This window comes from Carlito syrichta, unplaced genomic scaffold, assembly GCF_000164805.1.
Source record: "Carlito syrichta isolate Samal-C Ts95f unplaced genomic scaffold, Tarsius_syrichta-2.0.1 Scaffold304199, whole genome shotgun sequence".
Lineage (NCBI taxonomy): Eukaryota > Metazoa > Chordata > Mammalia > Primates > Tarsiidae > Carlito > Carlito syrichta.
This window is the reverse complement of record NW_007248295.1, coordinates 329,812-353,330: the sequence shown is the minus strand read 5'-3', so window position 1 is coordinate 353,330 and position 23,519 is coordinate 329,812. Positions and strand designations below refer to the sequence as shown.

At 33.4% G+C, this 23,519-nt stretch overlaps 1 protein-coding gene across 1 annotated transcript in view; it reads left to right on the top strand.

The window, feature by feature from the left end:
- Window positions 1–23,519, top strand: part of DGKB (diacylglycerol kinase beta) — a gene marked incomplete at its 3' end in the record, with an annotated part of 571,138 nt that overhangs the window by 270,376 nt on the left and 277,243 nt on the right. Inside the window, exons 14-15 of the mRNA XM_008059499.2 lie at window positions 8,205–8,240; window positions 16,837–16,953. Coding sequence (XP_008057690.1) covers window positions 8,205–8,240; window positions 16,837–16,953 — 153 coding nt within the window. The remainder of the gene's footprint in view (window positions 1–8,204; window positions 8,241–16,836; window positions 16,954–23,519) is intronic.

Sequence of the window (23,519 nt, the reverse complement as noted above, 5' to 3'; positions counted from 1 at the left end):
GAAGCATGTAAACATTCTGCTGAAAGAAAATATGCTATTGAAATAACTTGAGCTAGCATAAGTCACTTGGGCTATGTTATTAAAAGACAAAAATAATTAGTGCTTTCATAAGTCTGGGCTTTTCCAACCATTATCTCTTAATATTTTCTGATTTGTAACATAAGATTGTGGATTGAACAAATATTTGCCTAGATACTTTGAATTAAAATAGATTTTTGTTCACCAGATATATTCAGTCTGGTGATAACATCTTTATGGAATTACCAGGGGACAATAAGACCTTTAGAATCCTACCCAATTCTTAAAGATTTTGTAATCCTTATGTACTCAACTTTTTGCAAACATAACACTGATTCATTTACTCAGATTTCCTAGTACACTGGATGTACATATCATTACATGGTAAACTTTCTATCTGAGCTAAATGGGTTTAAATATAAACTGTGCCTGCAGATCTCAAGTGATAGTCTCTTAATAGATGTCAGATACTCTTTATTGCTACTCTCTTTTATTTCAGTAACATTTTAATTAATTCACACTGATTGAATAAATGTACATTGAGACTTGTTTCCTAATGAGGGCGCATTTGGAGGAAAGGTTCTGCATCATTCTGATATCCTGTGGGTAATTATATTCTAATTATATGGTCGGGGGAAAAGAGTCTATAACTCAGTACTGATATTGTTCGTTGGACCCAATTAATTACATGCACATAATGAAAGTTCATGATAAGGTTGACTGGCAGTCAGTGAAAAATTTTAACTCAATTGAATCTTAGCTTAACGTGAGTACAGAATTGGACTTTAACCTGGTTAGAAAATACTTTGGCATGAGATCAGTGGATATTTAAAGGGACAAAGGATGAGAACAAATTCCATTATAACCTCTTTGTTTTTTAATTCAAGGTCCTTTCCAAGAATGATAAAAAAGAGAACAAAGCTTTAATTCTAAATATTATTATCAATATTCTTTCATTACCTACAGTGGTACTTTTGTATTCTGTAGAGCAGCAGTACACTAACTATACAATGATACATTTCTAGAACTGGTTCATGTTTTTATAGAGAGAAAGAATAGGCATAACAGGCAGCATTATAGATTAATTTTATGGACATAAAATATGTGGGTACTAATCTTTTATATTAAGTTCTTTGGGTGTTTTTTTAAGTCTCAGATCTATGTCTCAAACAAACACAAACATAATTATGCATACATACACATACTCATAAATAAGCACCTATTAAATATCTATATGTAAAGTAGGAGTTCCAAAGAATAACCTGCAAAAATATACTCAATATGATGTGCGTGTATCATTTTGTTATTTGTTTTAGAAATGGTTTCCCTAATTATCAGCTCCCACCTTTCCCTCAATTTCATGGTTTTCTTTGCTCAGACTTTGGAAAGGACAGTATCTAGAACTGAAGAAAACAGTGGAAATTTTGTTTTTCCTCTCTTCAGAGCCCCATCCTCTCTCCCTCCCCCCTTTTCTCCATTGTTTTCTCTTTGATCTCTTCCCTCTCATCCTGCATCATTCCTTCTTTTGTTTCGAATAGCTGTGACATCGATGTTTTCATTTTTTAAAAAAGTCTGTGAGTTTCCATGACTTATGAACAGCAAAAGTACTTTCAAATGAAGAAAGTGTAACCCATCTCCTTTTTTATTGAGTTCTTAAGCGGGGAATCATTTGGGTTCTGATATTCATAAAACAGTTAGCCATTTGTTGAGAACTTGAATACCAAGCAATATCCTTTTATTACAACAGGTAGATATATTTATGATGCCCAGTAAACATTTGATGAAAGGGCAGTTTAGTGAGATTAGAAAATTTACCTTAAGTCACTCAATTTGCAAATGGCAGAAGCAGTAGTTTCTTTACTCAATATTCCATGTTTTAAGGCTGTTTTGTATTTCATGCTGCAGTCCCACAATTGATAATGCATGAAACAAATTTAGAAGATTTAGACCAGCATTTCAGAAAAAAATGGAGATTAAAAACAATAGAAGAAAATACAAGTAAAGAGAAAAGAGAATAGAATATATCAGAGAGTAGGGCTAAAAGGGTGAGCAGCTAAAATTATTTTACAGGTGTGCAATTATACAAATATTCTTACCGTGCATCACAACTTGAAAATAAATCAAAGAACACTTCTATAACCACGTCACTGCTAATGATTTTATGAGACCTAGCTTAGGAGAAGTTGCTACTCATTTCTAATGGCATCTTTTGCTAGCTAATCAAGTAGGCAAGACAATAACATTAGAGTTGGTTTTAGATGTTCTTGCTGATTGCTTGTGTATTTAGAAGAATGTGTTTGAAAGGATTTGGATATCTTTATAAAAATAAATTCTTAATGTTTTAATCGAAAACATTTAGTACCCCTTAAGTTTTCAAATATCCATTGCAATAAGTACACACTTCCTGAAAATTTCCTTTCTAGACACACACACACACACACACACACACACGCACACACACACACACCCGGCAGAAAGACAGGATGGAGGAAGTCTCACACCGTTCTCTCTTCAGGAGCCTCTGAACAAAACTCTGCAAACATGCCTAAACAATTATATTTACTAGAATAACAATATAATATTTTTTTATCAATTATAGCTAAAGGGTTGTGAAAAAAACAGTTAAAAATATTTTTACCATTACATTTCTGTTGCTACAAGCTTAAAATTGTGACTCATTTGAGAAGTTAGACAAGGGACCCTGGATAAGATTGAAATATGCATACCTTTTTTTTTCTTTTTTTTTTGAATTGGAGTCTCACTCTGTCGCCCAGACTGGAGTGCAGTGGCCGCTTCTGGCCACCGCAGCCTCGACCTGCTGGGCTCCGGCGATCCTTCCGCCTCAGCCTTCCAAGTAGCCGGAATTACAGGCATGCGCTACCACGGCCGGCTGATTTTTTTCATTTATTGTAGAGATGAGGTCTCGCTGCCCAGGCGGGTCTCGAACCCATGGCCTCAGGCAATCCACTCACCTCAGCCTCCCAAAGGCGCGGGATTACAGGCTGAGCCACTGAGCCTGACTGACAGTCACATTTTAAATAGATATATTAAATTGTCAGTGGGAAATAAAAATACTTTGATTCCCTTGCCTGTCATACCTGTAATACACTGAAAGAATCTTTTTAAAAGATGTTAAAGATAACAGTAGTATAAAAATCGTTTCCATCTCATTTCATTTTTAAAATTTGCATTGTGTTCATACATGTGGATATACATACTTAAGGATCCACAAAATTGTAAAGTTTAAAAAATATATAAAATTGAAATATGAAAATAGAATTCATGGAAGCAAAAAAAATGTGTGTTGTTTTCACATCCTAGAGATGCCTTCCATAGGTTTCATTATCATGTGTGAGGGAAGAATAACCCCACCTGTCTGGCTGTGGCAGTGTGTCACTTTATGAAGACAATTTTTCTTTTTCCTATCCTGCTTTTCTCTCTGTCTCTCACTTCTTTTTTGATGCTAGACATACCCAATGTATATAAAGTATTTAAAATAGTTTCATTTGGAATACTTGAAGCTTACGACTGCACTGGAAATTATTGTGTTACATTAATCCCTATTGATACTCAAGCCAGTTCTTTCAGGCAAAACAAATATGTATAGCGGTGTCTAAATATTTTACAGTTTAAATCAATATTTTTGAACAATTTTATTTCCAAATCACTTTAAAAATTAGTATATGGCTAAAAAATTGCTTTTAAAAATTCTTTGTGTGACTGCTGTTGTTTGAATAAATAGAATCCGGGCTAGGGAAGCCACATTCTGTCACTAACTTTATTTCCTTGGGTTCATCTTCTAACCTTGCTGATTTTCAGTTTCCCGACCTGAAAAAATGAAGTATCATAGTTTAATGGGAGGATTAAATATGGCAATAAATGTAAAAACAATTTCTGCAAAATATAAACATTCTTTTATAGCTATGAAGTGTAATTTTGTTAATTTTACTTTAGTCCTAAAATAACTAATGACCCTTTTAATGTGAGTACCCTGCTTTTATTATCCTTTAACTAGATCAAACCTCCAATAATCTCCACCAAAGATTTTTCTTTGTCCTATGACAATTTGGATTAAATTGTCAATTTAAAATGATTACACATTAGAAAATATGAAGACAAGAGATATCCTAATACTTAAGAATAATAGGATTTAAAAAAATTCTTTGATATTAAATGAACTTAATAAGTGCCCTGAAGGCAAATGCATCTTTTAAACTAATTATCTGTACTGTGTATTCTATTTAATATTAAAAAGATACTGATTAAATAAAATCAATCACATTCCTCTGTAGTCACACCTCACATTGGATTAAATAAAAATATACAGTTTCTGTATTAATTCTGATTAAAAATATATTACATTTAGAATCATGCACTCACGATAATTTTCAAAAAACGAAAACATTTACTCTGCTCATTCTTGATACTTAAAAATTATGTCTAAGAGATTCAAAAAGAAGTAATATCGTGTCTAAATTTAATATGTTCCTAATAAGTTACTACTTTTTTTTTTTAACCCGGATACGATAGTTTTCTTATTGTAACTCAGGAATCATTACGGATGAGCATGTTACCTTAATATATACTCTTTGCCTACACATTTAGATTATATGTGAGTCTATGACTGTGTGTGTGTGTGTGTGTGGGTGTGTGTGTGTGTGTGTGTGTGTGTGTGTGTGTGGGTGTGTATGTGTGTGTGTTTTCATCACTTTTACTCTTGGAGTGTATTGCTCTCATAAGGTTGAGTGTTACATGAGAAATTAGAACTAATGACTTTCTTTCTTACATATTTATAACTTCTATCCCCAACTGGGTTCTCAATGAAACCAGATATTAAACCTTTTTTCATCCTCAGTCAACTGCTTTTTTTATTCTCAGAGAAGTAGTGACAAATCTCTATTTCATTACTTTCTTTATTTCACCACTTTTCTGCCAACCTCACTTGCTCTCAGTAGATAACAGTAGATATCTCATATCCTTACTGTTCTGAGGAAGAGGAAGTCTCCAAGCATGAATGGCCATAAATTACAAATTCTTTACATAAATGGTACCAAAGTGGCAGCTAATGTTCGTTTTCATTACACGTTGTCTTTTTTTTTTTCTATACCTCCAAATGGAGTGGTTCGTATCCAATGTGCCATAGTCTTTGCCTCTGTGACACCAGATCTGTTTCACTCATTTCTATCTTCTTCTTGGCCCAAGTAGGTTCCTACAATTGACATCTCTGTTAGTACAAGCCCATACCTCTCATTCTCCATCAATAGGCACCTACCTAAGAGGAATACATATGGAAGAGTGAAGCACCTGTCTATAAGGGCTTCTGTTCCATTTGAAATATTGTGTTTCACAAAACCCCTTGCTTACCACTTATCTTTACCAGTTCTCTCTCAGTCTATCCTTGTTTCTCTTTCCCAGCAGTCTAGATACTTACTTATATATCCTTATCTTAAAAAGAGAACTCTAACTCTCTGTGAAGATAGTGCTCATTCTTTCTCTTCTACCCACCCCCTATGACTTCTTTCACCAACTTCTAGAAACTTCATAGTTTTCATTGGCACAATATACATATTTTTATTTCATTGTAAAAACATTTTTTCACACTTTTAGGTATTAGAGGATATAGTAAAAAAAGTAGGAAATGCAAGTTTCTCTCTCAAAATTTACCATAAAAATTCTCAAACATGTTATAATGAACTAAGTATATTCTCAACCTACATTCAATAATCACTATTATTTCACCATAATTTCATTATATATGCATGTATAACTGTATGTATGCATGTGTATACAAATATACAATATATATATTCTACATATATTATACATATATATTTTATTGAGCTGGGACTTATGAAAGTAAGCTGCACATTGACTGACACTACATTATTATTATTATTATTATTATTTCATTTTAAAGTTGTAGAGTACAATTCAGGATTAGGTATATAAGTGGTCATCGTACAGGTAAAGTTGGGCCTCTCTTTGGTCCCCACTTTGCCTGGTTTAAGATCAGGTACCCTTATTGATGTTGTGTCCCCCGACACCCCCCACCTGACACTATATTCTTAAATCCTTCAGCGGGCTTCCTCTAAGGACAATTCTTTACATGATAACATTACTATACTCACATCACCTAAGAAAATTAGCAATAATTCAATAATATCAAGTGATAATTCTCTGTATTCAAATGTCTACAATTATCCCTAAAATGCCTTTAGATGTGTTTTTTGTTTATTTATATATCTTTGGTGGTAAAAGTGAGAAAGGAGTAGAATTTACTTGAGGCTATTGCATTGCATTTAACTTTCATTCTGAACCGTTTAGATAACCACAATTTTTTCACTTGACTTTTCAATGTCTTTATCTCTACAGACATTAGGCAGAGTAGGCACACACTCTCCCAAACTAGAAGGCATCTATGATTCATGCTCTGGAGGCTGCTTGAAAGGAGTCTTGTTTTGGATGCTTGAGAGTTTCCCGGGTCCATGCCTTAGGATAGGCTAAGGAACCATAGGATAAGACACCTGATCTGAATTTAAGGGAGAGCAAATGTTTATATATTTTTTCTAAGGATGGAAGGACTATATTCATGTTTTGCAATGTTTATTTGGACTTTAGCTTCAATCTGAAATTGACAAAGAAAGAGAGTTCAGCAAACAGCTTTGGAGTGTCCCAGATAGAAATTAGCACAAACATTTTGGCCACCACCTATTGTTCTAGGTGTTATGCAGTCTTACTTGGACTCAGAAGTCAAGAATACTACTGAAATCAGAAAGTTTTCAATGGAAGCTCTACAAAACTTATTGTACATGCATCTTCAAAACAACAGCAATTATTTCCGTGGAATTCTCCTGTCAATGGGATACTTGACCAGAATTCATATTCCTAGAATTCATTACTTCCTTTGGCTAGAAACCTTAACTGCAGTATTGGCTGCTTGTTCTGATGAAATTTTACCTTCTAAATAGAGTTGTATTGCTGGATATCTTAATTTTCTTTGGTGATATCCTAGACCTCTTCTTCTGTGCTACTTTTGGGTGCACTGAATTCATCTAGCCCATATCTATTCTGCATGGCTGTGGAGGTGTCTGAGGTTTTACCTTCCTCAGATGTAGCCATTTATTCTTTTAGTCCACCCTGTCTTCCTGGATTTCTTCTGGGCAATGAAATAAAATAATATTTATGTTATCAGATTTTTCATAGCCATCTTGGTGGTCTACAGTACCCAGATCCTGCCTCACATAGCTTATGTCTGGGGAGGAGAATGGGATATACTGACCGTCCTCTCTTTTTTCAGGAACACACACATTTCTAAGCACGTGGAGCTTCCCATCCAATTTTCTTGTTCCCCCTATCACCATGGGAAGTCTTTAGTGTTTTTTGTGTGACTTGTCAAAATTTTCAAATGTATGTTTTATGATCTAAGTTCCATAGAATGCAGGCTTTTGGAATTCAGTAATGTTTCCTCTGTGTCTTGCCCCCCTCTCCCAAACACAGACACCTTCTCAGCAAGACTCAATAAGGGACTGGTGGTGGTAGCTAATTGAAAATACAGTCATGAATACCAGCACACGTGTATTTAATCTTATCTTTGAAACAAATTACTCTCAACTAAGAATCTTGCAACACTTTTAATTATATTTTTAATTTTTACTAATATTAATGGAATATATATATTTAAATCTCCAAAGTATCACAAAATAAAATCAACACGAAAAGCTATGTCTACGTCCAAAAGATACTGAGTATTGTTAGGAAGGAATAAAAGTTAGACTGGAAAATTAAAAGTGGGATGGTTCAAGGGGCAAATTTAAAAATGTATGGGAATTGTTTATGGAAGCCAATGAAACTTGGAGATGAGCTTTCCTCCCAAAATAAGAGTAATACATTAATGTTGTAGAGAGGTCTATGAAGATGGCCAGGAATATTGATCAGCGTACTTTGAGTAGAAAAAGTTGTATTTTGAATAAATAATTTTGCAATTGAACCCACTCTGCATTAGAGCATTCCTTATTTAACAAAAAGTTGTTCACTTATTTAAGTCAAAGAGGCAGGAAATTGTGCATAGGAAATGCTTTAATGAATTCATTTATTCCACAGGTGTATAGCAATGTAAGAACCTTCATTGATATTTTGCTTTCAGTTTGATTTTTTTTTCAGTTTTAATATGAACTTCTCTTTTTCAGCAGACTCTGCCCACTTCAGGAGTGTCAGTTCCTGAGGTGCGTAAGCAAAAAAAAAGGTTTTCACAATTATAATTATAGGTCATTATATATATTGTTATAAGGAACATTTGGGGCTGGCTCAGTGACCTACTAAAGTGAATTTTTCAGTGATGGGGTAGACTGGAAGAATTTCCAATTGACAAGCATTAGGAAAATAGGCAATTATATGACCCAAAATATGTAGAGAAAAATAAAGTATACTTTGCAAAGATTTTGACCAATGTGTAAAAATATGTCATTTCTATTTGTCATATTAAAATGTAAACACATTTCAGAAGCTCTAAAACAATTTATTCTTTGAGCCATCAAAAGTTAATGGTAATATGTTGAGAGACTCTTGCTCACTTTGAAGTGTCTATCACTTTTAAGAGTCCAACAACATTAATCATGTATCACATGTCATTGTATAGAAAGTCTTTGGAATAAAATATAGTCACAGAACAAATGACTTTTATTTTGAAAATAAATGTAAGCATTGCCACATTTATTTTCAATAAAGTGGTAGCTTTACCTTTGCATTAGCGGAACAAAGCTTCTCTATTTTGCTGTGACAATATTCTATTCAATTGTTATTATCTCTATAGAAAATGCCCAAATAGTATTGCTTCCCTTAAAATTATAATTTCAATCATCTTTGGAAAATATGATAGCATATTAGAACAAAAGTTTAGTAATCACTCTCTACTCCCCACCTAAAAATAGTTTTCTAATCAGTGTAAACTGCATCATTGGATTACATAGTCTAATTTTTTTAGCCAGAGATATACCTGAAAATACAGTTGAAGATATGCTTGAAATATAATGTTTGTAATCCAAGGAAATATTAAACTGGATTTGTAATCTTTAAGTGAGTTGATACCTTTCTTATAAAAATTATTATGAAATAGAGATGTTAAATCACACACTCAAGTGCCACAACTATTAGAACAGTTTATTATTTCATCAAATTACTAAAATGTGAGAGAATTATTATTATTATTTGAGTTGGAGTCTCACTCTGTCACCCAGACTGAGTGCAGTGGCCGCTGCTGGCCACCACAGCCTCAACCTACTGGGCTCAGGCGATCCTTCCGCCTCAGCCTTCCAAGTAGCCGGAACTACACGCACGTGCTTCCACGCCCGGCTAATTTTTGATTTATTGTAGAGACGAGGTCTCGCCAAGTTGCCTGGGTGTGTCTTGAATCCGTGGGCTCTGGCATTCCACTCGCCTTGACCTCCCAAAGTGCTGGGATTACAGGCTGAGCCACTGAGCACGGCTGAGAATTATTTTTGTCTTCAGATTATTGAGTTTGTTTTTTCTCATTTTTAGGCCCATTGAGTGAATATAGGTACTACATTTGAGATTTAAAGTTTTCTCTTTAAATTTGTTAATTTCCCAATGTTTCCTATACTTAACTGTTTAATTTGTATCATATATAAATAAATCAAAATTTTTGTTTTCATAATTTGTTTTCATTTTTAGAAAAAAATATTTTTTCAGATAAGGTTTCAAAAGTCTTTCTACTCTACTTTTTTTTCTTCTTCTGGCAATATATATTGGTTTACATTAACGTAAACATTCCACTATCCCTCAAAATCTCTGTATGTGTTTTTTCAACTCTCTTGCGCCAAAAATTTCCTTAATCCCATGTATGAATACATGCATGAGTGAGTGTGTGAATACACACACACACACACACAAAACCTTATGTTCTACCAGCAGGAACAGTTGCTCCTTGGGTAACTGAAAATATGATTAAAGTACATGTGGGAGAACATATAGAAAGATATGTACATGCATTAAACATTTAACTTAAAATATGTAAATATGTATTCAATGCTTATACTTTTTGAGGTAGAATTAAGGGCTTTTCTATGAGGACACATTCTCATTGGAAATGGTATAAAGTCTTTCTTGCATATATCACAGTCTTATCACCCATAATGATAAATTTCAATGGTTTTGAAGTATCACAAAAACTTAAGGACCTGTGTGAGACACTTTGAGTGTAAAAATGCTATCTAGTTTTGCTATTAATTCCCAAAGCTTTCACAGTTGTTGTGCCTAAACTTGACTGTTCCTCATACGCTCACCCCCTAGCCAATGTGCATGTGCACGCACACACACACACACACACACGCACACACACACACCTTGTATTATTGTGTCTTTCTAACATATGCCAGCTATTTTTTTCATGGAAACGCCTCTTTTATTTTGCACAGACATTCAATGATTTGAGTAATTATTAAATTGCACAGTCACAATAACCAGATAACAAGTTTTATTTGAAATTGGCATAAGCAGTTTGGGAACTACTTAGAAATCAGTATGTTGAGCATTTAGCCTAACTGGTAGAAAGACACTATGAGTGTGAGCCTATAAGAGAGCTGACTCCTGTCTTTCAACCTTCAGCTTACTCTGGCCAACAATCCGCATGGTTTCCCAAGAGAATAGAGAGTGAGTGAAGCTGGAGTTGGTTAAAGAGTTGGCTTTTATATATACTCACGTGTATGAATAGAGTTTAGATGTATGTATATTGTATTTATACACACACATACTGTTTCATACCGATGCTGCCATAGATTAGTACATAGCCAAATCTAAATGGTCGTGGCACAGAACTTCTTACTCTTAAATTTCATTCCCCTCATCAGAATTTCTTTAACAGCAATTTTGTCAGTGGTTTACACTCAGTATGAAGTTCTCCTAGGAGAATATTTGCACTTCCTGGGTGATGGGTGAATACCAGGAAGAAAGTGTTCCTTCAAATTTAGGAAGCAAGTAGCACTACCAGGTACTTTAAGAACAGGTTTCATTTTGTTTCCTTTGTGAACTCTCATTTTCCCAAAGACACTGCCCAAGTCTTTACAATTACTCCCAGTTATGGTGACTTAGTGGGCAAAGAAAGTACAATATAGTAGATAATGTTCTTCTTATCACACCCAGCATTTACTACCATGAGGAAGCTTATTCCTGTGATGAACTTAATAATAAAATACAAGAATATTCTTTATACCTTAAAATCTTTAAAATTATACTTTAAAACCATTTAAAGAGTGCTTATTTTATGCCGGTACCTTTATTGAATTTCTCAATTTCTCTTCACATGAACTTTCCTGTTTTATAGGTGAAATAAATGGTAACAGTGATGGCAAATACCTTACCTAAGCTGACACAGAAATAAGTCACTAACCTGGGATTTTGCCTCCTAAACCCATAGATTCACCCTTACCCAAAGTTGTTTTTGTTTTTTTAATAAGTATTTACTTAACAACATTATAATAAGTACTTATATTTAAAATTAGCACTTACTTAACTCCATTTCAAATAAATGGAAATTTTTAGACTTTATAATATATAATTTATTATTTTTACATTCAAAACTTTATGAGATGCTTCTTTAAAAAATTAAGAATATTTTGCTAGTCAGCAATGAGTTTTACTGCAACATAAAGGTTTACTTGTATGGCCTCATCATTTTCTGGAGCCTTTGCCATTTTAAAAACTTTGTTTCCCTCAGCTGGTAAAATGTTCAAATCCTGAAATAAGCCCACACAAATTGAAGGTGCAGCTTCGCAGCTGTAGGTTGGTTTCTCAGAGCTCTGAACCCGCATAAGCCCTGTTATTGTGGTAACACTTCTGCATCAGAGTGCTCTTAAGTACTTTGAATATATATGTAGGACCTTGGGTTAAAATTCTAGGGCTCTGGGGAATTCGTGTGGCCTGGCTCCAATGACAGGAAGGGTTGAGGCTCCATTCAGGTGACTCGTAAGTACCAGCAGGGAAAGCAAGTTCTAGAATTCCAGTGATGGATGCTGTGGGCAGCAAGTCACTTGCCTTTGTAGCTTTGTACCAATGGAGGCATTTTGCTGCTGCTGGCCTCTCATGCTGAGATGGGACAAAAAGAAGAAAACCCTGTCTTGAGGTAATCATCACTTGCTGCTTATAGTTTGCCAGCGATCGATAACAGCAGGCTTAAGTATTATAGTAAACAACCTTTTTGTAAAAGCAGTTTTCACCAATGTACAAATACTCTGTCTCTGAGAATCAGCATGATATAGAAAAAAAGATTTATTTTTTAAGAGCACATATTGAAAGTGAGGTATTTTTATTTCATTTATTTCATCTTTCTGTTTTCTGCAAATGGTCTTTTTGGCTTTTCTTCTCTGTTTATGATGATGATTGTTCTTTTGGAATTCGAATACAATGTATTCCCCAGTTAAGATCTGTTGTGCTGTTTGTGGAGTCCAAGATCACAAAACAATGACTTCTATATCGAAAATGTCCACATAGTAAACACAAATGGTTGATATTTGAAAATGCTCAAATATCAATAACTATTTTATATTTTGTAGTTATATGTTGTATATTCTTTTATGATTTTTTTTTTTGGTTAGAATGGCTCTTTTCAGTGTTTAAATGATTTCTATTGATTAAAGCAATAATTTTTCCAACTCTTTGTATATCTTGGACAATTTATCTGGTAGAAGGAAATTTGCCTTAATTATAACACTTTAATTTATTTTGTGGCTTAAAGCTCAAAAACTTAAAGAAAAAAACTGAAGGTTAAGTGGTGAACACTGCCCCCTATTATCAGAAGTAATTTTATCCTGAATGGTGGTACAACATGATTGGTGAGCTCTTTCTGAAACTTAACTATAACTTCACCATTGAGAATTAACTCTCTTAAATATTATAATACAGCTCTGCCAATCAGGGTCAATTAACATCCAAAACAGGCTATTGGAACCTGGTGGACAACAGATTTGTTGTCAAGGATGCAATTGCTTCCTCCTTCCTGTCCCTCACACCAAAAAGAGAGAAGCAAAGATTTTCTGAGTGGAAATAAAAGAATGTATCCAACTACTCTCCCGTTAGCTTATGCTGCTTAAACAAAACATAGTGAATAACTCAGGGAGACGTCTATACAAATTGTAAATAAATATAAAACAAATGAGTATAATAACAAGAAAACCCTCGGGAGAATTAAATGGTTATGAGTCTCTCCTGTTTTTAAATTTTCAGCCTTGATTAATTCCACACAGTAGCATTTTTCTCCAAAGAGATCACTTGGTTTTCTTGATGTGTGTGTGTGTGTGTGTGTGTGTGTGTGTGTGTGTGTATTTCAATGAATGTTTACCATTTTAGCATTAGCTAGATACTATAATAAAATATACATATAGATAAATATACTGAGGATTTTAAAAATTAACTTGTTATATTCTTGTTTCTCATAATTCTAGATTTCATAAATGAAATCTCATCAATTGAAAATTCAATTTAGGGTTTTAAAATTTGTATTGTATACCATTGTTTATTGTAAAGCATTTATTTAGTCTTTCTGCTCAGCTTATTCAGGGGTTGACTCCCTCTTCAAGGGACTCAAAGACATTTAATAACTGCTGTCTCTGCCAGTTGGAGTTTCTTACCAACCACACAGGAATTTCTCTAGCTATATGCATGGCCAAGAATAAAACGTTAATAGATGACTTGATGGCTCTTTAGAGATATGCTCACATGTCTTAAATTTTCAGTAATACTTAAATATATAATCTGGAACAAACACCTAGTTCCATGTGACTAACCACATTCAATTTTATGTAATTCTATTTTATAAATGAATGTTAAACACTTGTTGGATAATATGCCAGAATAATTGTATTAAGATGTAACTTTCCTATTGTAGATTTTTACAAAATCTTGATTCCATGTTTTACACACCTGGAGGCAAGAGCTCTAAAATAAATTCTTTCCTAAAATAAATTACTCACCAATAGCGTTAAGTTATTGAATGGCTAATACAAGTGATGCATTTTCATATATAAGCATTGAACTTCACTTATTTAAACATATGCCTAACGCAACTAGTGAAAATGTCTTCATGCATATGTATATATGCTCACATATTTGGAAATATAATAATCACTTTGCATAATGGCAACATTGAAGAGAACTCTATTAGAAAACTGCACCTGTTTTATATCATTCATAATAACTATCATTTATTGAGTATATACTCTAATACAGGCACAATGTTAAGAACTTTGTGCATTTTCTATTAAACCTTGCACAGCCCTGAAAAATCACGGTCTCCATTTTCCAAAAGAGTAAGCAGTCAAAGGTTACATAATATTTAAATAGTGGACATAAGATTCAAGTCAGGTATTCTAATTTCAAACCTTATCCTATAATTCACTCTTCTTATACTTTATACCATTTTACTGTTTAAGGACAAAATTGTAATTTGAAAACTTAAAAAGAATGAGCTTTCTCTTTAAAAATCAATATTTTTGCCAGAAATTGTATAAAAGTACATCATTTTTCAAATTACTTGAATTTCAGGAATCCTATTACACTATCCATTTTCAGTTACACACAAGATATATTCAGTGTTTTTGCACCACGGAATTGCAAGGTAAATGGACTCTACTGATTAACATTTATTTTAGTCATAGAGGATTTCTGGTTGGCCTAGCCCTAATATATTTGAAAAGAGCTTTACTTCCAAAGCTACTTAAAAATATCTTTCTAGGCATAAATTGAATGTTTCATAGCAGAGTAGGATGACTGTACTTAAAAAATGTACTTGAATGATGGACACCCTAAATACCCTGAGTTGATCATTATGCATTAAATATATGTCAAAAATTCTCATGAACCCTATACATTTGCACAATTCTAAAAAAATTTTCTAAATTAAAGAAATTGAAACGTTACTCTAGCAAGCAAATATAGGCACTAGTGTGTGTGTGTGTGTGTGTGTGTGTGTATATATATATATATATATATATATATATATATATATATATCTGAATAAGCACAGGATATATGTGCACTAAAGTATTTAAGCATCTGTGCCAGACATGGCTAATCAATTAGGGCAATTTTCTCATCAAGCCTAGACACGGCCCAGCAATCTTTCCCAACACTATGCTTCAGACAATAAAAAAAAATTTTTTTTAATGTTGTTTCATTTATTTATCCTGACTTTTGTCAGGCACTGCTCTAGAATCTGATATAGACCATTGAAACAAAGACAGTCCCTTATCTTGTGAAACTTTAATTAAAATGGGAAACACTGACATTAAACAAATCAGACAAAACATATTTTAGGTTGTAATAAATGATAATTAAAAAGGAGGCTAAAAGAACGAGAGAAACCTTTCTGATATTTGAGAATCAAAGTGAGAAGCACACCCAACAAATATACAGGGACAAAAGTTTTCCAGCAGGGTACAGAGTAATTACAAAAGCTCTGAACTAAAAGCTATGCTTATTGTGATCCAGGAACAATAAGGTGCAGCTAGAGTGGAGTAAAAAAGGAATAAAGAGATGAGTGTGGCTGTTGTGAAGAGTACTGAGTGGAGATAGACAAAAATGGAAGTAGATTGCTCCATTTGGTGATGGTTTCAGTCATCCAAGTGAAAAAGATAATGTCTGCTTAAACCATGTAATGATTCAGTTAGGGTGTAGTCGTGCAGTTTGGGATTTGTTTTTAAGGAGGAAAGGGCTAGGCAGGAGATTAAAAAAAATTATTTTTGAACATTTTAGGATTGTGTGTTTTAGATACGTGTGGAAATTTAGAAAAGGCATTTGTATATAGGAATTAAGGTTTAAGGGTGAGATCAGATCAGGAATTATATATTTATAAGTCTTCAAAAATATGAAATTGGAAATTTTAGGGATGCATAAAGTTACCTGGGTAATGAGTAGAGATAGGAAGATGAGAGGCCCAAGAAAGAGACCCAGTCTTACAGATTGTAAAGCTGGAGAAGGAATGAGAGAGTGAGACTGTGAGCGAGCAGTTGTGAAGTAAGAAGAGAGCTGACAAAGTGTCCTGGAAGCCGTGGATGGCAAGTTTTCAAGAAGCAAGAAGAGATTAGTTCTATCAAATGCTGCTAAAAGGTTTGATAACATGAAGATTGCCCATTAGATGAAGCAAAGACAAGGTTATTGGTGATTTTAATAAAAGCTAATTTGGTAGAATGGTGATGGTAAAAGTCAATTGGGTTGTGTTGAAGAGAGTGAGAAAAGAGGAAATAAGCATGAGGAATAGACAGCTCCTAAAATAAAGATTTTTTCCATATAAGTAACAAAAGAATTACCTGAGATGGAATGTCATTTTTAAGTTATATGCTATTCCTGATATAAACAGTAGCTTAAAAGTCCATCATGCAGTTAGAACTCATTTTCAATATTGTATGTATTTATAAGCATTCTTTTTGGTACTCAGTACCAAATTCCTTAAATTACATTTCAATACTTTTTATCTGTATAATTGCTTATAAAAATAATCAGCTTTAGTAATCTTTCATCACTTTTTGATGAAGAGTCATAATTGGGCACATAGGGATAATACAATATCATTTTGTTTCACATTGTTTCTTTAACTAATATTTTGGTCATGAAACTGTCATATATTGAGCCAACTGAAAGCAACAGCTTCCATATCATTCTCTAGAAACTTCAAATTAGGAAGTTGGGCCTAAGTCTGTAACTATGAAATTGTCCTATTAGTTGTCCCTTTTAGTAAAATAACTCAAGATGTTTTAATGTTCTGCTTTAAATGTTAATTTTATACTTTTTTTTATAAATTGTTTTTCTTTACAGGAAAGACAGTCAACAGTGAAAAAAGAGAAGAGTGGTTCCCAGCAGCCAAATAAAGTCACCGACAGGAACAAAATGCAAAGAGCCAACTCTGTTACTGTGGATGGACAAGGTCTACAGGTATATTTTTAAATCGAAATTTCAGTACTTTCTTAATTGTTACTTCTAGGCTCCCAAAGGGGCATGTGTTCAGCAATCAACACATTTGTTTAATGTGCATATTAGCTCAGAAGACTGCTTCAGAAATATCTTTATCAAGATGTCAGTCTTTATAGTTGATTGACAAAATGACATTCTGACTAGATTAATCATTTATGATGTCTCTCCATTTAAACTCAAATTGGCAAGAGATCTTTTGTTAATCTGAAAGATTTCACAAATTACTACTAAATATACACATTTATTAGCTACATATGTGTTACTTATTTACAGCTATACTTTCTCTCTATAGGTATATGTTTAATATGGTTATGATTTTGAAGAGTCATTTTGATAGCAAAAATATGTCTTTAGGAAAGAAAGAAATGAACTGTATTTGTGTGAATACTTTTTTCTAAATGAATAATAAAAATAAAGAATTCATTATGATTTATCCATGTCTTCCAATGTTTTAAGTAAAAATCCACATCCCCAAAATATTGCTAGTTTAAGTAAACATAGGTAGTTAAAATCATTTTTAACACTTTTAAAATCTATAAATTATTCTCCTGGTTTCTGAATTCAAGAATAACAGTTTTCCACTTGCTTTGTAAGATATTTTATAGCTGAATGTATTACATTTATTTACTTCTGTTTATTTTCTTTTCAGGAAAAGTCAATAAAGTTAGCTTAATTTATAAAATTATAGACTTTAATTTTGTTTTTGTAACTATGTTTCTGTCTTCCAATTGCCTATTTTTTTTTTTTTTTTTTTGAGTTGGAGTCTCACTCTGTCGCCCAGACTGGAGTGCAGTGGCCGCTCCCGGCACCACAGCCTCGACCTGCTGGGCCCCAGCGATCCTTCCTCCTCAGCCTTCCGAGTAGCTGGAATTACAGGCATGCGCTACCACGCCCGGCTGATTTTTTTGATTTATTGTAGAGATGAGGTCTCGCCAAATTGCCCAGGCGGGTCTCGAACCCGAGGGCTCAGGCAATCCACTCACCTCAGCCTCCCAAAGCACGGGATTACAGACTGAGCCACTGAGCCCAGCTGCCTATTTCTTTTCTTAAGAATATGCTTGAAGTTTCATGCTCTTCAGGAAAATTGACCAACAACTTAACATACAGATATTGTGTCACACACTTGAATTCAATATACATGATTTTGTATCTTCTTTTTTTCATTTATTATCTGTGATACTGTGAACTATGTCTTTTATATTCTTTAATTTGCAATCACACAGTTCAGGGCACACAGCAGATACTTAAATGCTTGTTTCTTCATTGTCTTGAATATCTCACTGAAAATTTAATAATAATTAAATATTGGTAACTAAATAATTGGTTTTGATCCTAAAATACCTGTTATGTATAGAAAACCTTTAATGAATTATTAAACTCAATATAAAAAGGGCAAATTCTGAGTAATAAAATTATTAGATTCATTAGTATATAGTTTTATTATAAAAAGAGTAGGATACACTTTTTGGAAGTCATACCTGTATGTTTAGCAATTTTATGAAAGGTCTGAAATATGAAATCTATCCACAATTTTGATAGCTAAAAATTCACAAATTAAGTGATTCTGTAACATTTTTATTGAAAAAATTGACATTTTAGTTTCACACATGGATTGCAAATATAGGTCAATTGAAGTCTAGTAACTCTGGGATTCTGCAATAAAATTAATGAAAGAGAGACCTAATTCTGAAATCCAATTGTATTTCACACGTGGCTAGGCACATGTTTCTCATCATGGAAGGGAAGCATGTGCCATTTAAGTAGTATAACCTAAGCACTATGAAAACATTTTATACATTTTAACCTGTTTAATTCTCTCAATAAACATGAGATCAATATTATTATTATTATCACAATTTTCAAATTTATACCGATGCTCAGAAGTAAGGTAGCTTCCCCAAGAATACACAGTCAGAGGTGGAGTCAAGGTTTGAATGAGGACCCTCTGATTCAGAATTTATATTTTATTCCTAAGACCCTGTCTCTTTGCTTGCAAATCAACATGTATACAACTGCTAAATTTCCAACCATCTTTTTCTTCCATGTACTTTTATATTCTAGACTTTTAGGTAAAAATTATACAATAGAATTTTAACTCCTCTAGATTCAGTTTTCTAAGATTTGCATAATTATACCTTAATTTACCTAGACACCAAAACCAAAATTAAATGGTACATGCAGAATGTTTTAAAAACTTTCAACTTACATAACAATATAAGTTCTATTCAATTTTTATTCAAAAAGAATCTGAAATATTTGATCTTATTACAACTAAATTAGTCATATTAAAAACTATAGATGATTAACATTCTCTGTGGATGTGCCATTTCTCTAACCAGTTAATAACTTTTCATAACTTTATTAGGCCTATAAAAGTGTCAGCTAATGTTGTTAGTAGGTGAAGGACAGATATAATCGCTAACAAAACATCAGTGGGAACAAATATATAATAATTGTAGTCATAACTTTTTGAATTAAAAAAAATTGGAATATAATCATACACAAAAGTGTTTCACTTCAGCATGATGGACCAAAATATGATACACATAGTATTCACATATTGTTATAGAAAATGTAAAAAGAGAAAAGAATAATTTCCTGAAGAGCTAAAAATAAATAGGATTTGTGTGTTGTAGTTATTCATTTAAAAATAGTAATGTTTTTTAATCAGGAAAAGCTAAAAAACTATCAAAAAAATTAATATTTTTCAGTGAGTTTTAAAAATATGCATCATGAAAAAGCATTGAGTTGCAGCCCAGCTTGCATATAATTCAGTGACAGAAAAGATCTACGCTGCTTAAAGAAGACTATTAATCATAGTTAAGCACATTCATCTTATTTCTTTCCAGCTAACCAGCATAATGATCAGGATTATTATTTCTAATTAGAGGAAGTAATAGATCATGTATAACCTTAGGATGAGTCTCATTAATTAACCCAAGTCCTAGGGGACTTCAAATGAAGGTGGTTAGGCACTCTGTCTTTGTCATTGCTCACACCATAGGTTTACACTTAATACATATGATCAAACGTAATTGAAACTACAATTTCTTAGCATGCAAGAGATAGAAAACTACAGATGACTCTCCCACATGTGAACAAATAAGGACAAAAACAGAACAATTGTTTAAACTGTATTAGGTTGATGTTATCTTGTCCCTAAATATTCTTTGAGAAAGATTTCCAAATAAAGGGGTCACTTGAGAACTAAAGAGTTTAGTTTATAATACTTATAACACAGTAAAAAGGGGGGATTCTTGTATTTAAATATCTAAAAGTGAAACAGTGTATTTCCCCACACAACTGTCTCTACTATTGTCTCCCTTACTGTCAATATCTTGTTCTTGTAATCACCAAACTTATAAATTAAACATACTTGCACTATACTAACTGTATAGTATATATTCAAAATTAATTTCTAGGGCCTGGCTTGGTGGCACAATTCTATAATCACAGCACTATAGGAGGCAAGAGAATTGTTTAAGCCCAGGAGGTCAAGACTAGCCTAAGCAACATAGTGACACCTCCTCTCTACAAAAAAAGTTTTTAAAAATTAGCCAGGTAGATGGCATATGTCTGTCATACTAGTTACTTGAGAGGTTAAGGCAGAAAGATCTACTGAGCGCAAGAGGTAGAGGCTGGGATGAGTTGTGATTGTGATGCTGCACTCTGGCCTGGGTGACAGAGTGAGATTCCAACAAAAAATTGAAAGTAATTTCCTTTTTTGATTGATGTGTATGTACTTTGACCATTTAAGAATTGTCAAGCCTATTGACATTTTTGTAACAACTCTTCATTGTTATTCTAACTCTCTAAATTCAGAATTATTTCTCTCTAGTCTTGAGTATTACAAGAGTCTTTAAAATTAGTCTCTGGCTCCATATGCATAATGTGATAGATAATAAATGATATAGAAAATTGAACCAAGTAAGATAAGAGTATCAGAATGTACTAAGAATTGGAGTTTTCTATAATTTTAAGCAAAATGGCCAGATTAGGGCAAGCGAGACCTCATCTCTACAATAAAATCAAAAAAGCAACTGGGCGTGGTAGCGCGCACCTGTAATTTCGGCTACTCGGAAGGCTGAGGCCGAAGGATCGCCGGAGCCCAGCAGGTCGAGGCTGCGGTGGCTGGGAGCGGCCACTGCACTCCAGTCTGGGCGGCAGAATGAGACTCCAATTCAAGAAAGAAAAAAAAAAGAAGTAGATATTTGGGTAAAGACTTAGAAGAGGTGAGTCAGTTGTCCAAGTGAATATATGGACAGCCCTATGGCAAGTGTATGCCTGGAAAATCTGGAATCAATAAGAACTTCACGTTTTGAGTAGGACGAGCAAGATGGAAAGTGGTAGAGAGTACTTTAGGGAAGTGGCAGGTTCTAGATGCTATAAAACCTTGAAGACCTGAACAAAGACTGACTTTTGATCTGAGAGAAATGAGAAGATATTGGTGGAAGGGATAAGCAGAGGAGTAACATGACTTGAATTATGTTTTAAAAAACTCCTGCTTCTTGAGATTAGAGTGTTGGAGAGCAGAGAGGCCAGTAGATAACTACACAGTTATCCAAGGGTTATAAGATAGAGGCTACTTAAGATGGAGCAGTGGAGGTAGAGAGATGTGATGATATTCTACATATATTTTGAGGACAGAGTCAAAGGGATATGTTGGTAAAGTGGATTTGGATTTGGGTAGGTAAAAACATGAGGAGTCAGGGATAACTCCAAGCTAGATTGGCCCACGAAACTGAAATGAGGGAGTTACCTTGACTAAAATATAGAGAGTCTGGGTAGATAATGTTTGGAGGGAAATTTCTGATGCTGTTATATATCCAAATGGAGATATCAAGGAGGCAGAGCAATTTATGAATCTAGGATTCAGGAGAAAGACTCGACATGCATTTGGGAATAAAGGCAGTGATGACAATTAAAACCATCAAATCAGATGAGATCACTAAGAGAGAGGGTGTAGGGAGAAAGGTGTGGTTGAACTGGGATCCAAAACTAGTCTGAGTCTAAAGTCATGTTCTTTGTACTATTTTAAATTTCCCCTTTATGTGAGTAATTATGATTTTACATGATTAAAAGTGTGGAGGAGAAATCAGTATAAACAGTCTCCTTATAGAATGCCCTACATACCTAATTTATATAACCATTCTTCAGTATTTCAGCTACCTCAGATGCTATAAAGTCTTCCCTAGACACTGTCTCTTTTCGTCAGTTTTTCTTTATTGTATTGTATTACACTATCTCAATTTTTTCCCCTAAATGTATTGAGAAGGCACAGAATTCTGTAGTGATGCCTCAAGCACAATGGTTAGGTGATAGGACACTGACAACAGGTTCAGAGTTCTTTTATAAAGCAACTTGGCTGTCATCTATTGACATCTGTTGGCTGTCATCACTCTGTTCCACTTAAGATGATTTCAAATGCTGTATAAATATGTACTTACAAGAATGAATAGTTAGAAGCTGACAGAAATTCTGATATATTTGTGTTTTTGTCTTTTAGCTCTTACCCCATCAAAATTTATAGCAAAAAAGATAATACTTTAGAATGGCAATAAGTCAGTTTTCAGAATAACTGAGTTTTACATCTTATTTCAGAATTTTTGCATGAAAGTGAACATTTAAAATTCATAGGTAGATTAGATACAATTCAAGAGAGAATTGGCAAACTTGAATGTAACGTTGGTACACGAATGCTATCTAATCCTCAGATCCCATTTAAGTTTCACTAGTTGTCCCAATTGCATTTTTTCCACAAAAGAAAACTAGTTAACATATTAAAGACCAGAAGAATCATATTAACTTTCTGATTTTTGTGTTTAGTGTAAATATGTAAAAGAATGTTTTTGTGTGTAGGCAATACTTAGGTAAATGGGAATGACAGAGTATAATTTTGGCAACTTACTCTCAAATAGTTCAGGGAGAAAAAGTTAATTATCCAATTGTCACAACTTTTCTGTAAATTTGAAATTGTTCCAGAGAAATCACTGTAAAATTCTAAAAATATTAATGTAAGATATTTTCGTAAAACTTTATTCATCAAAATCAAATATACTGAGTTTTAAAAACTATTTATATTTCTCTTGTCATTAGACAAAATTTGCATTGCAATACAAATTATCTTCCTAGACTTAATTTTGTGAAGGAGGGGAAGATGGTTTTTACTTTATTGACCTCTCTGGAGGTCTTGAATCAAATAATCAGATTAAATTACAAATTAAAATACTATAGCTAATAATTTTCACGTTTCCTTTATCTCAGACTATGTTACAAAAGGTTGACAAAATGAGTATTCAATAATGAGACTAGAATACTGTAAAATAAAATAAAGAGATTTATTCAAGAATTACAATATTAAGTTTCTATTTTTCTTTTCTCACAGACTAGACATATTAGCAAGATTGGTGAAGAATAAAGTATCTCTCTTTGATTCAATCTGTATTCAATTCTATGACCCTATTGATCTTGTCTTTCACAGCAATTACAGTTAGCATGTAACAGGGAAACAACAAAAATAAAGACAA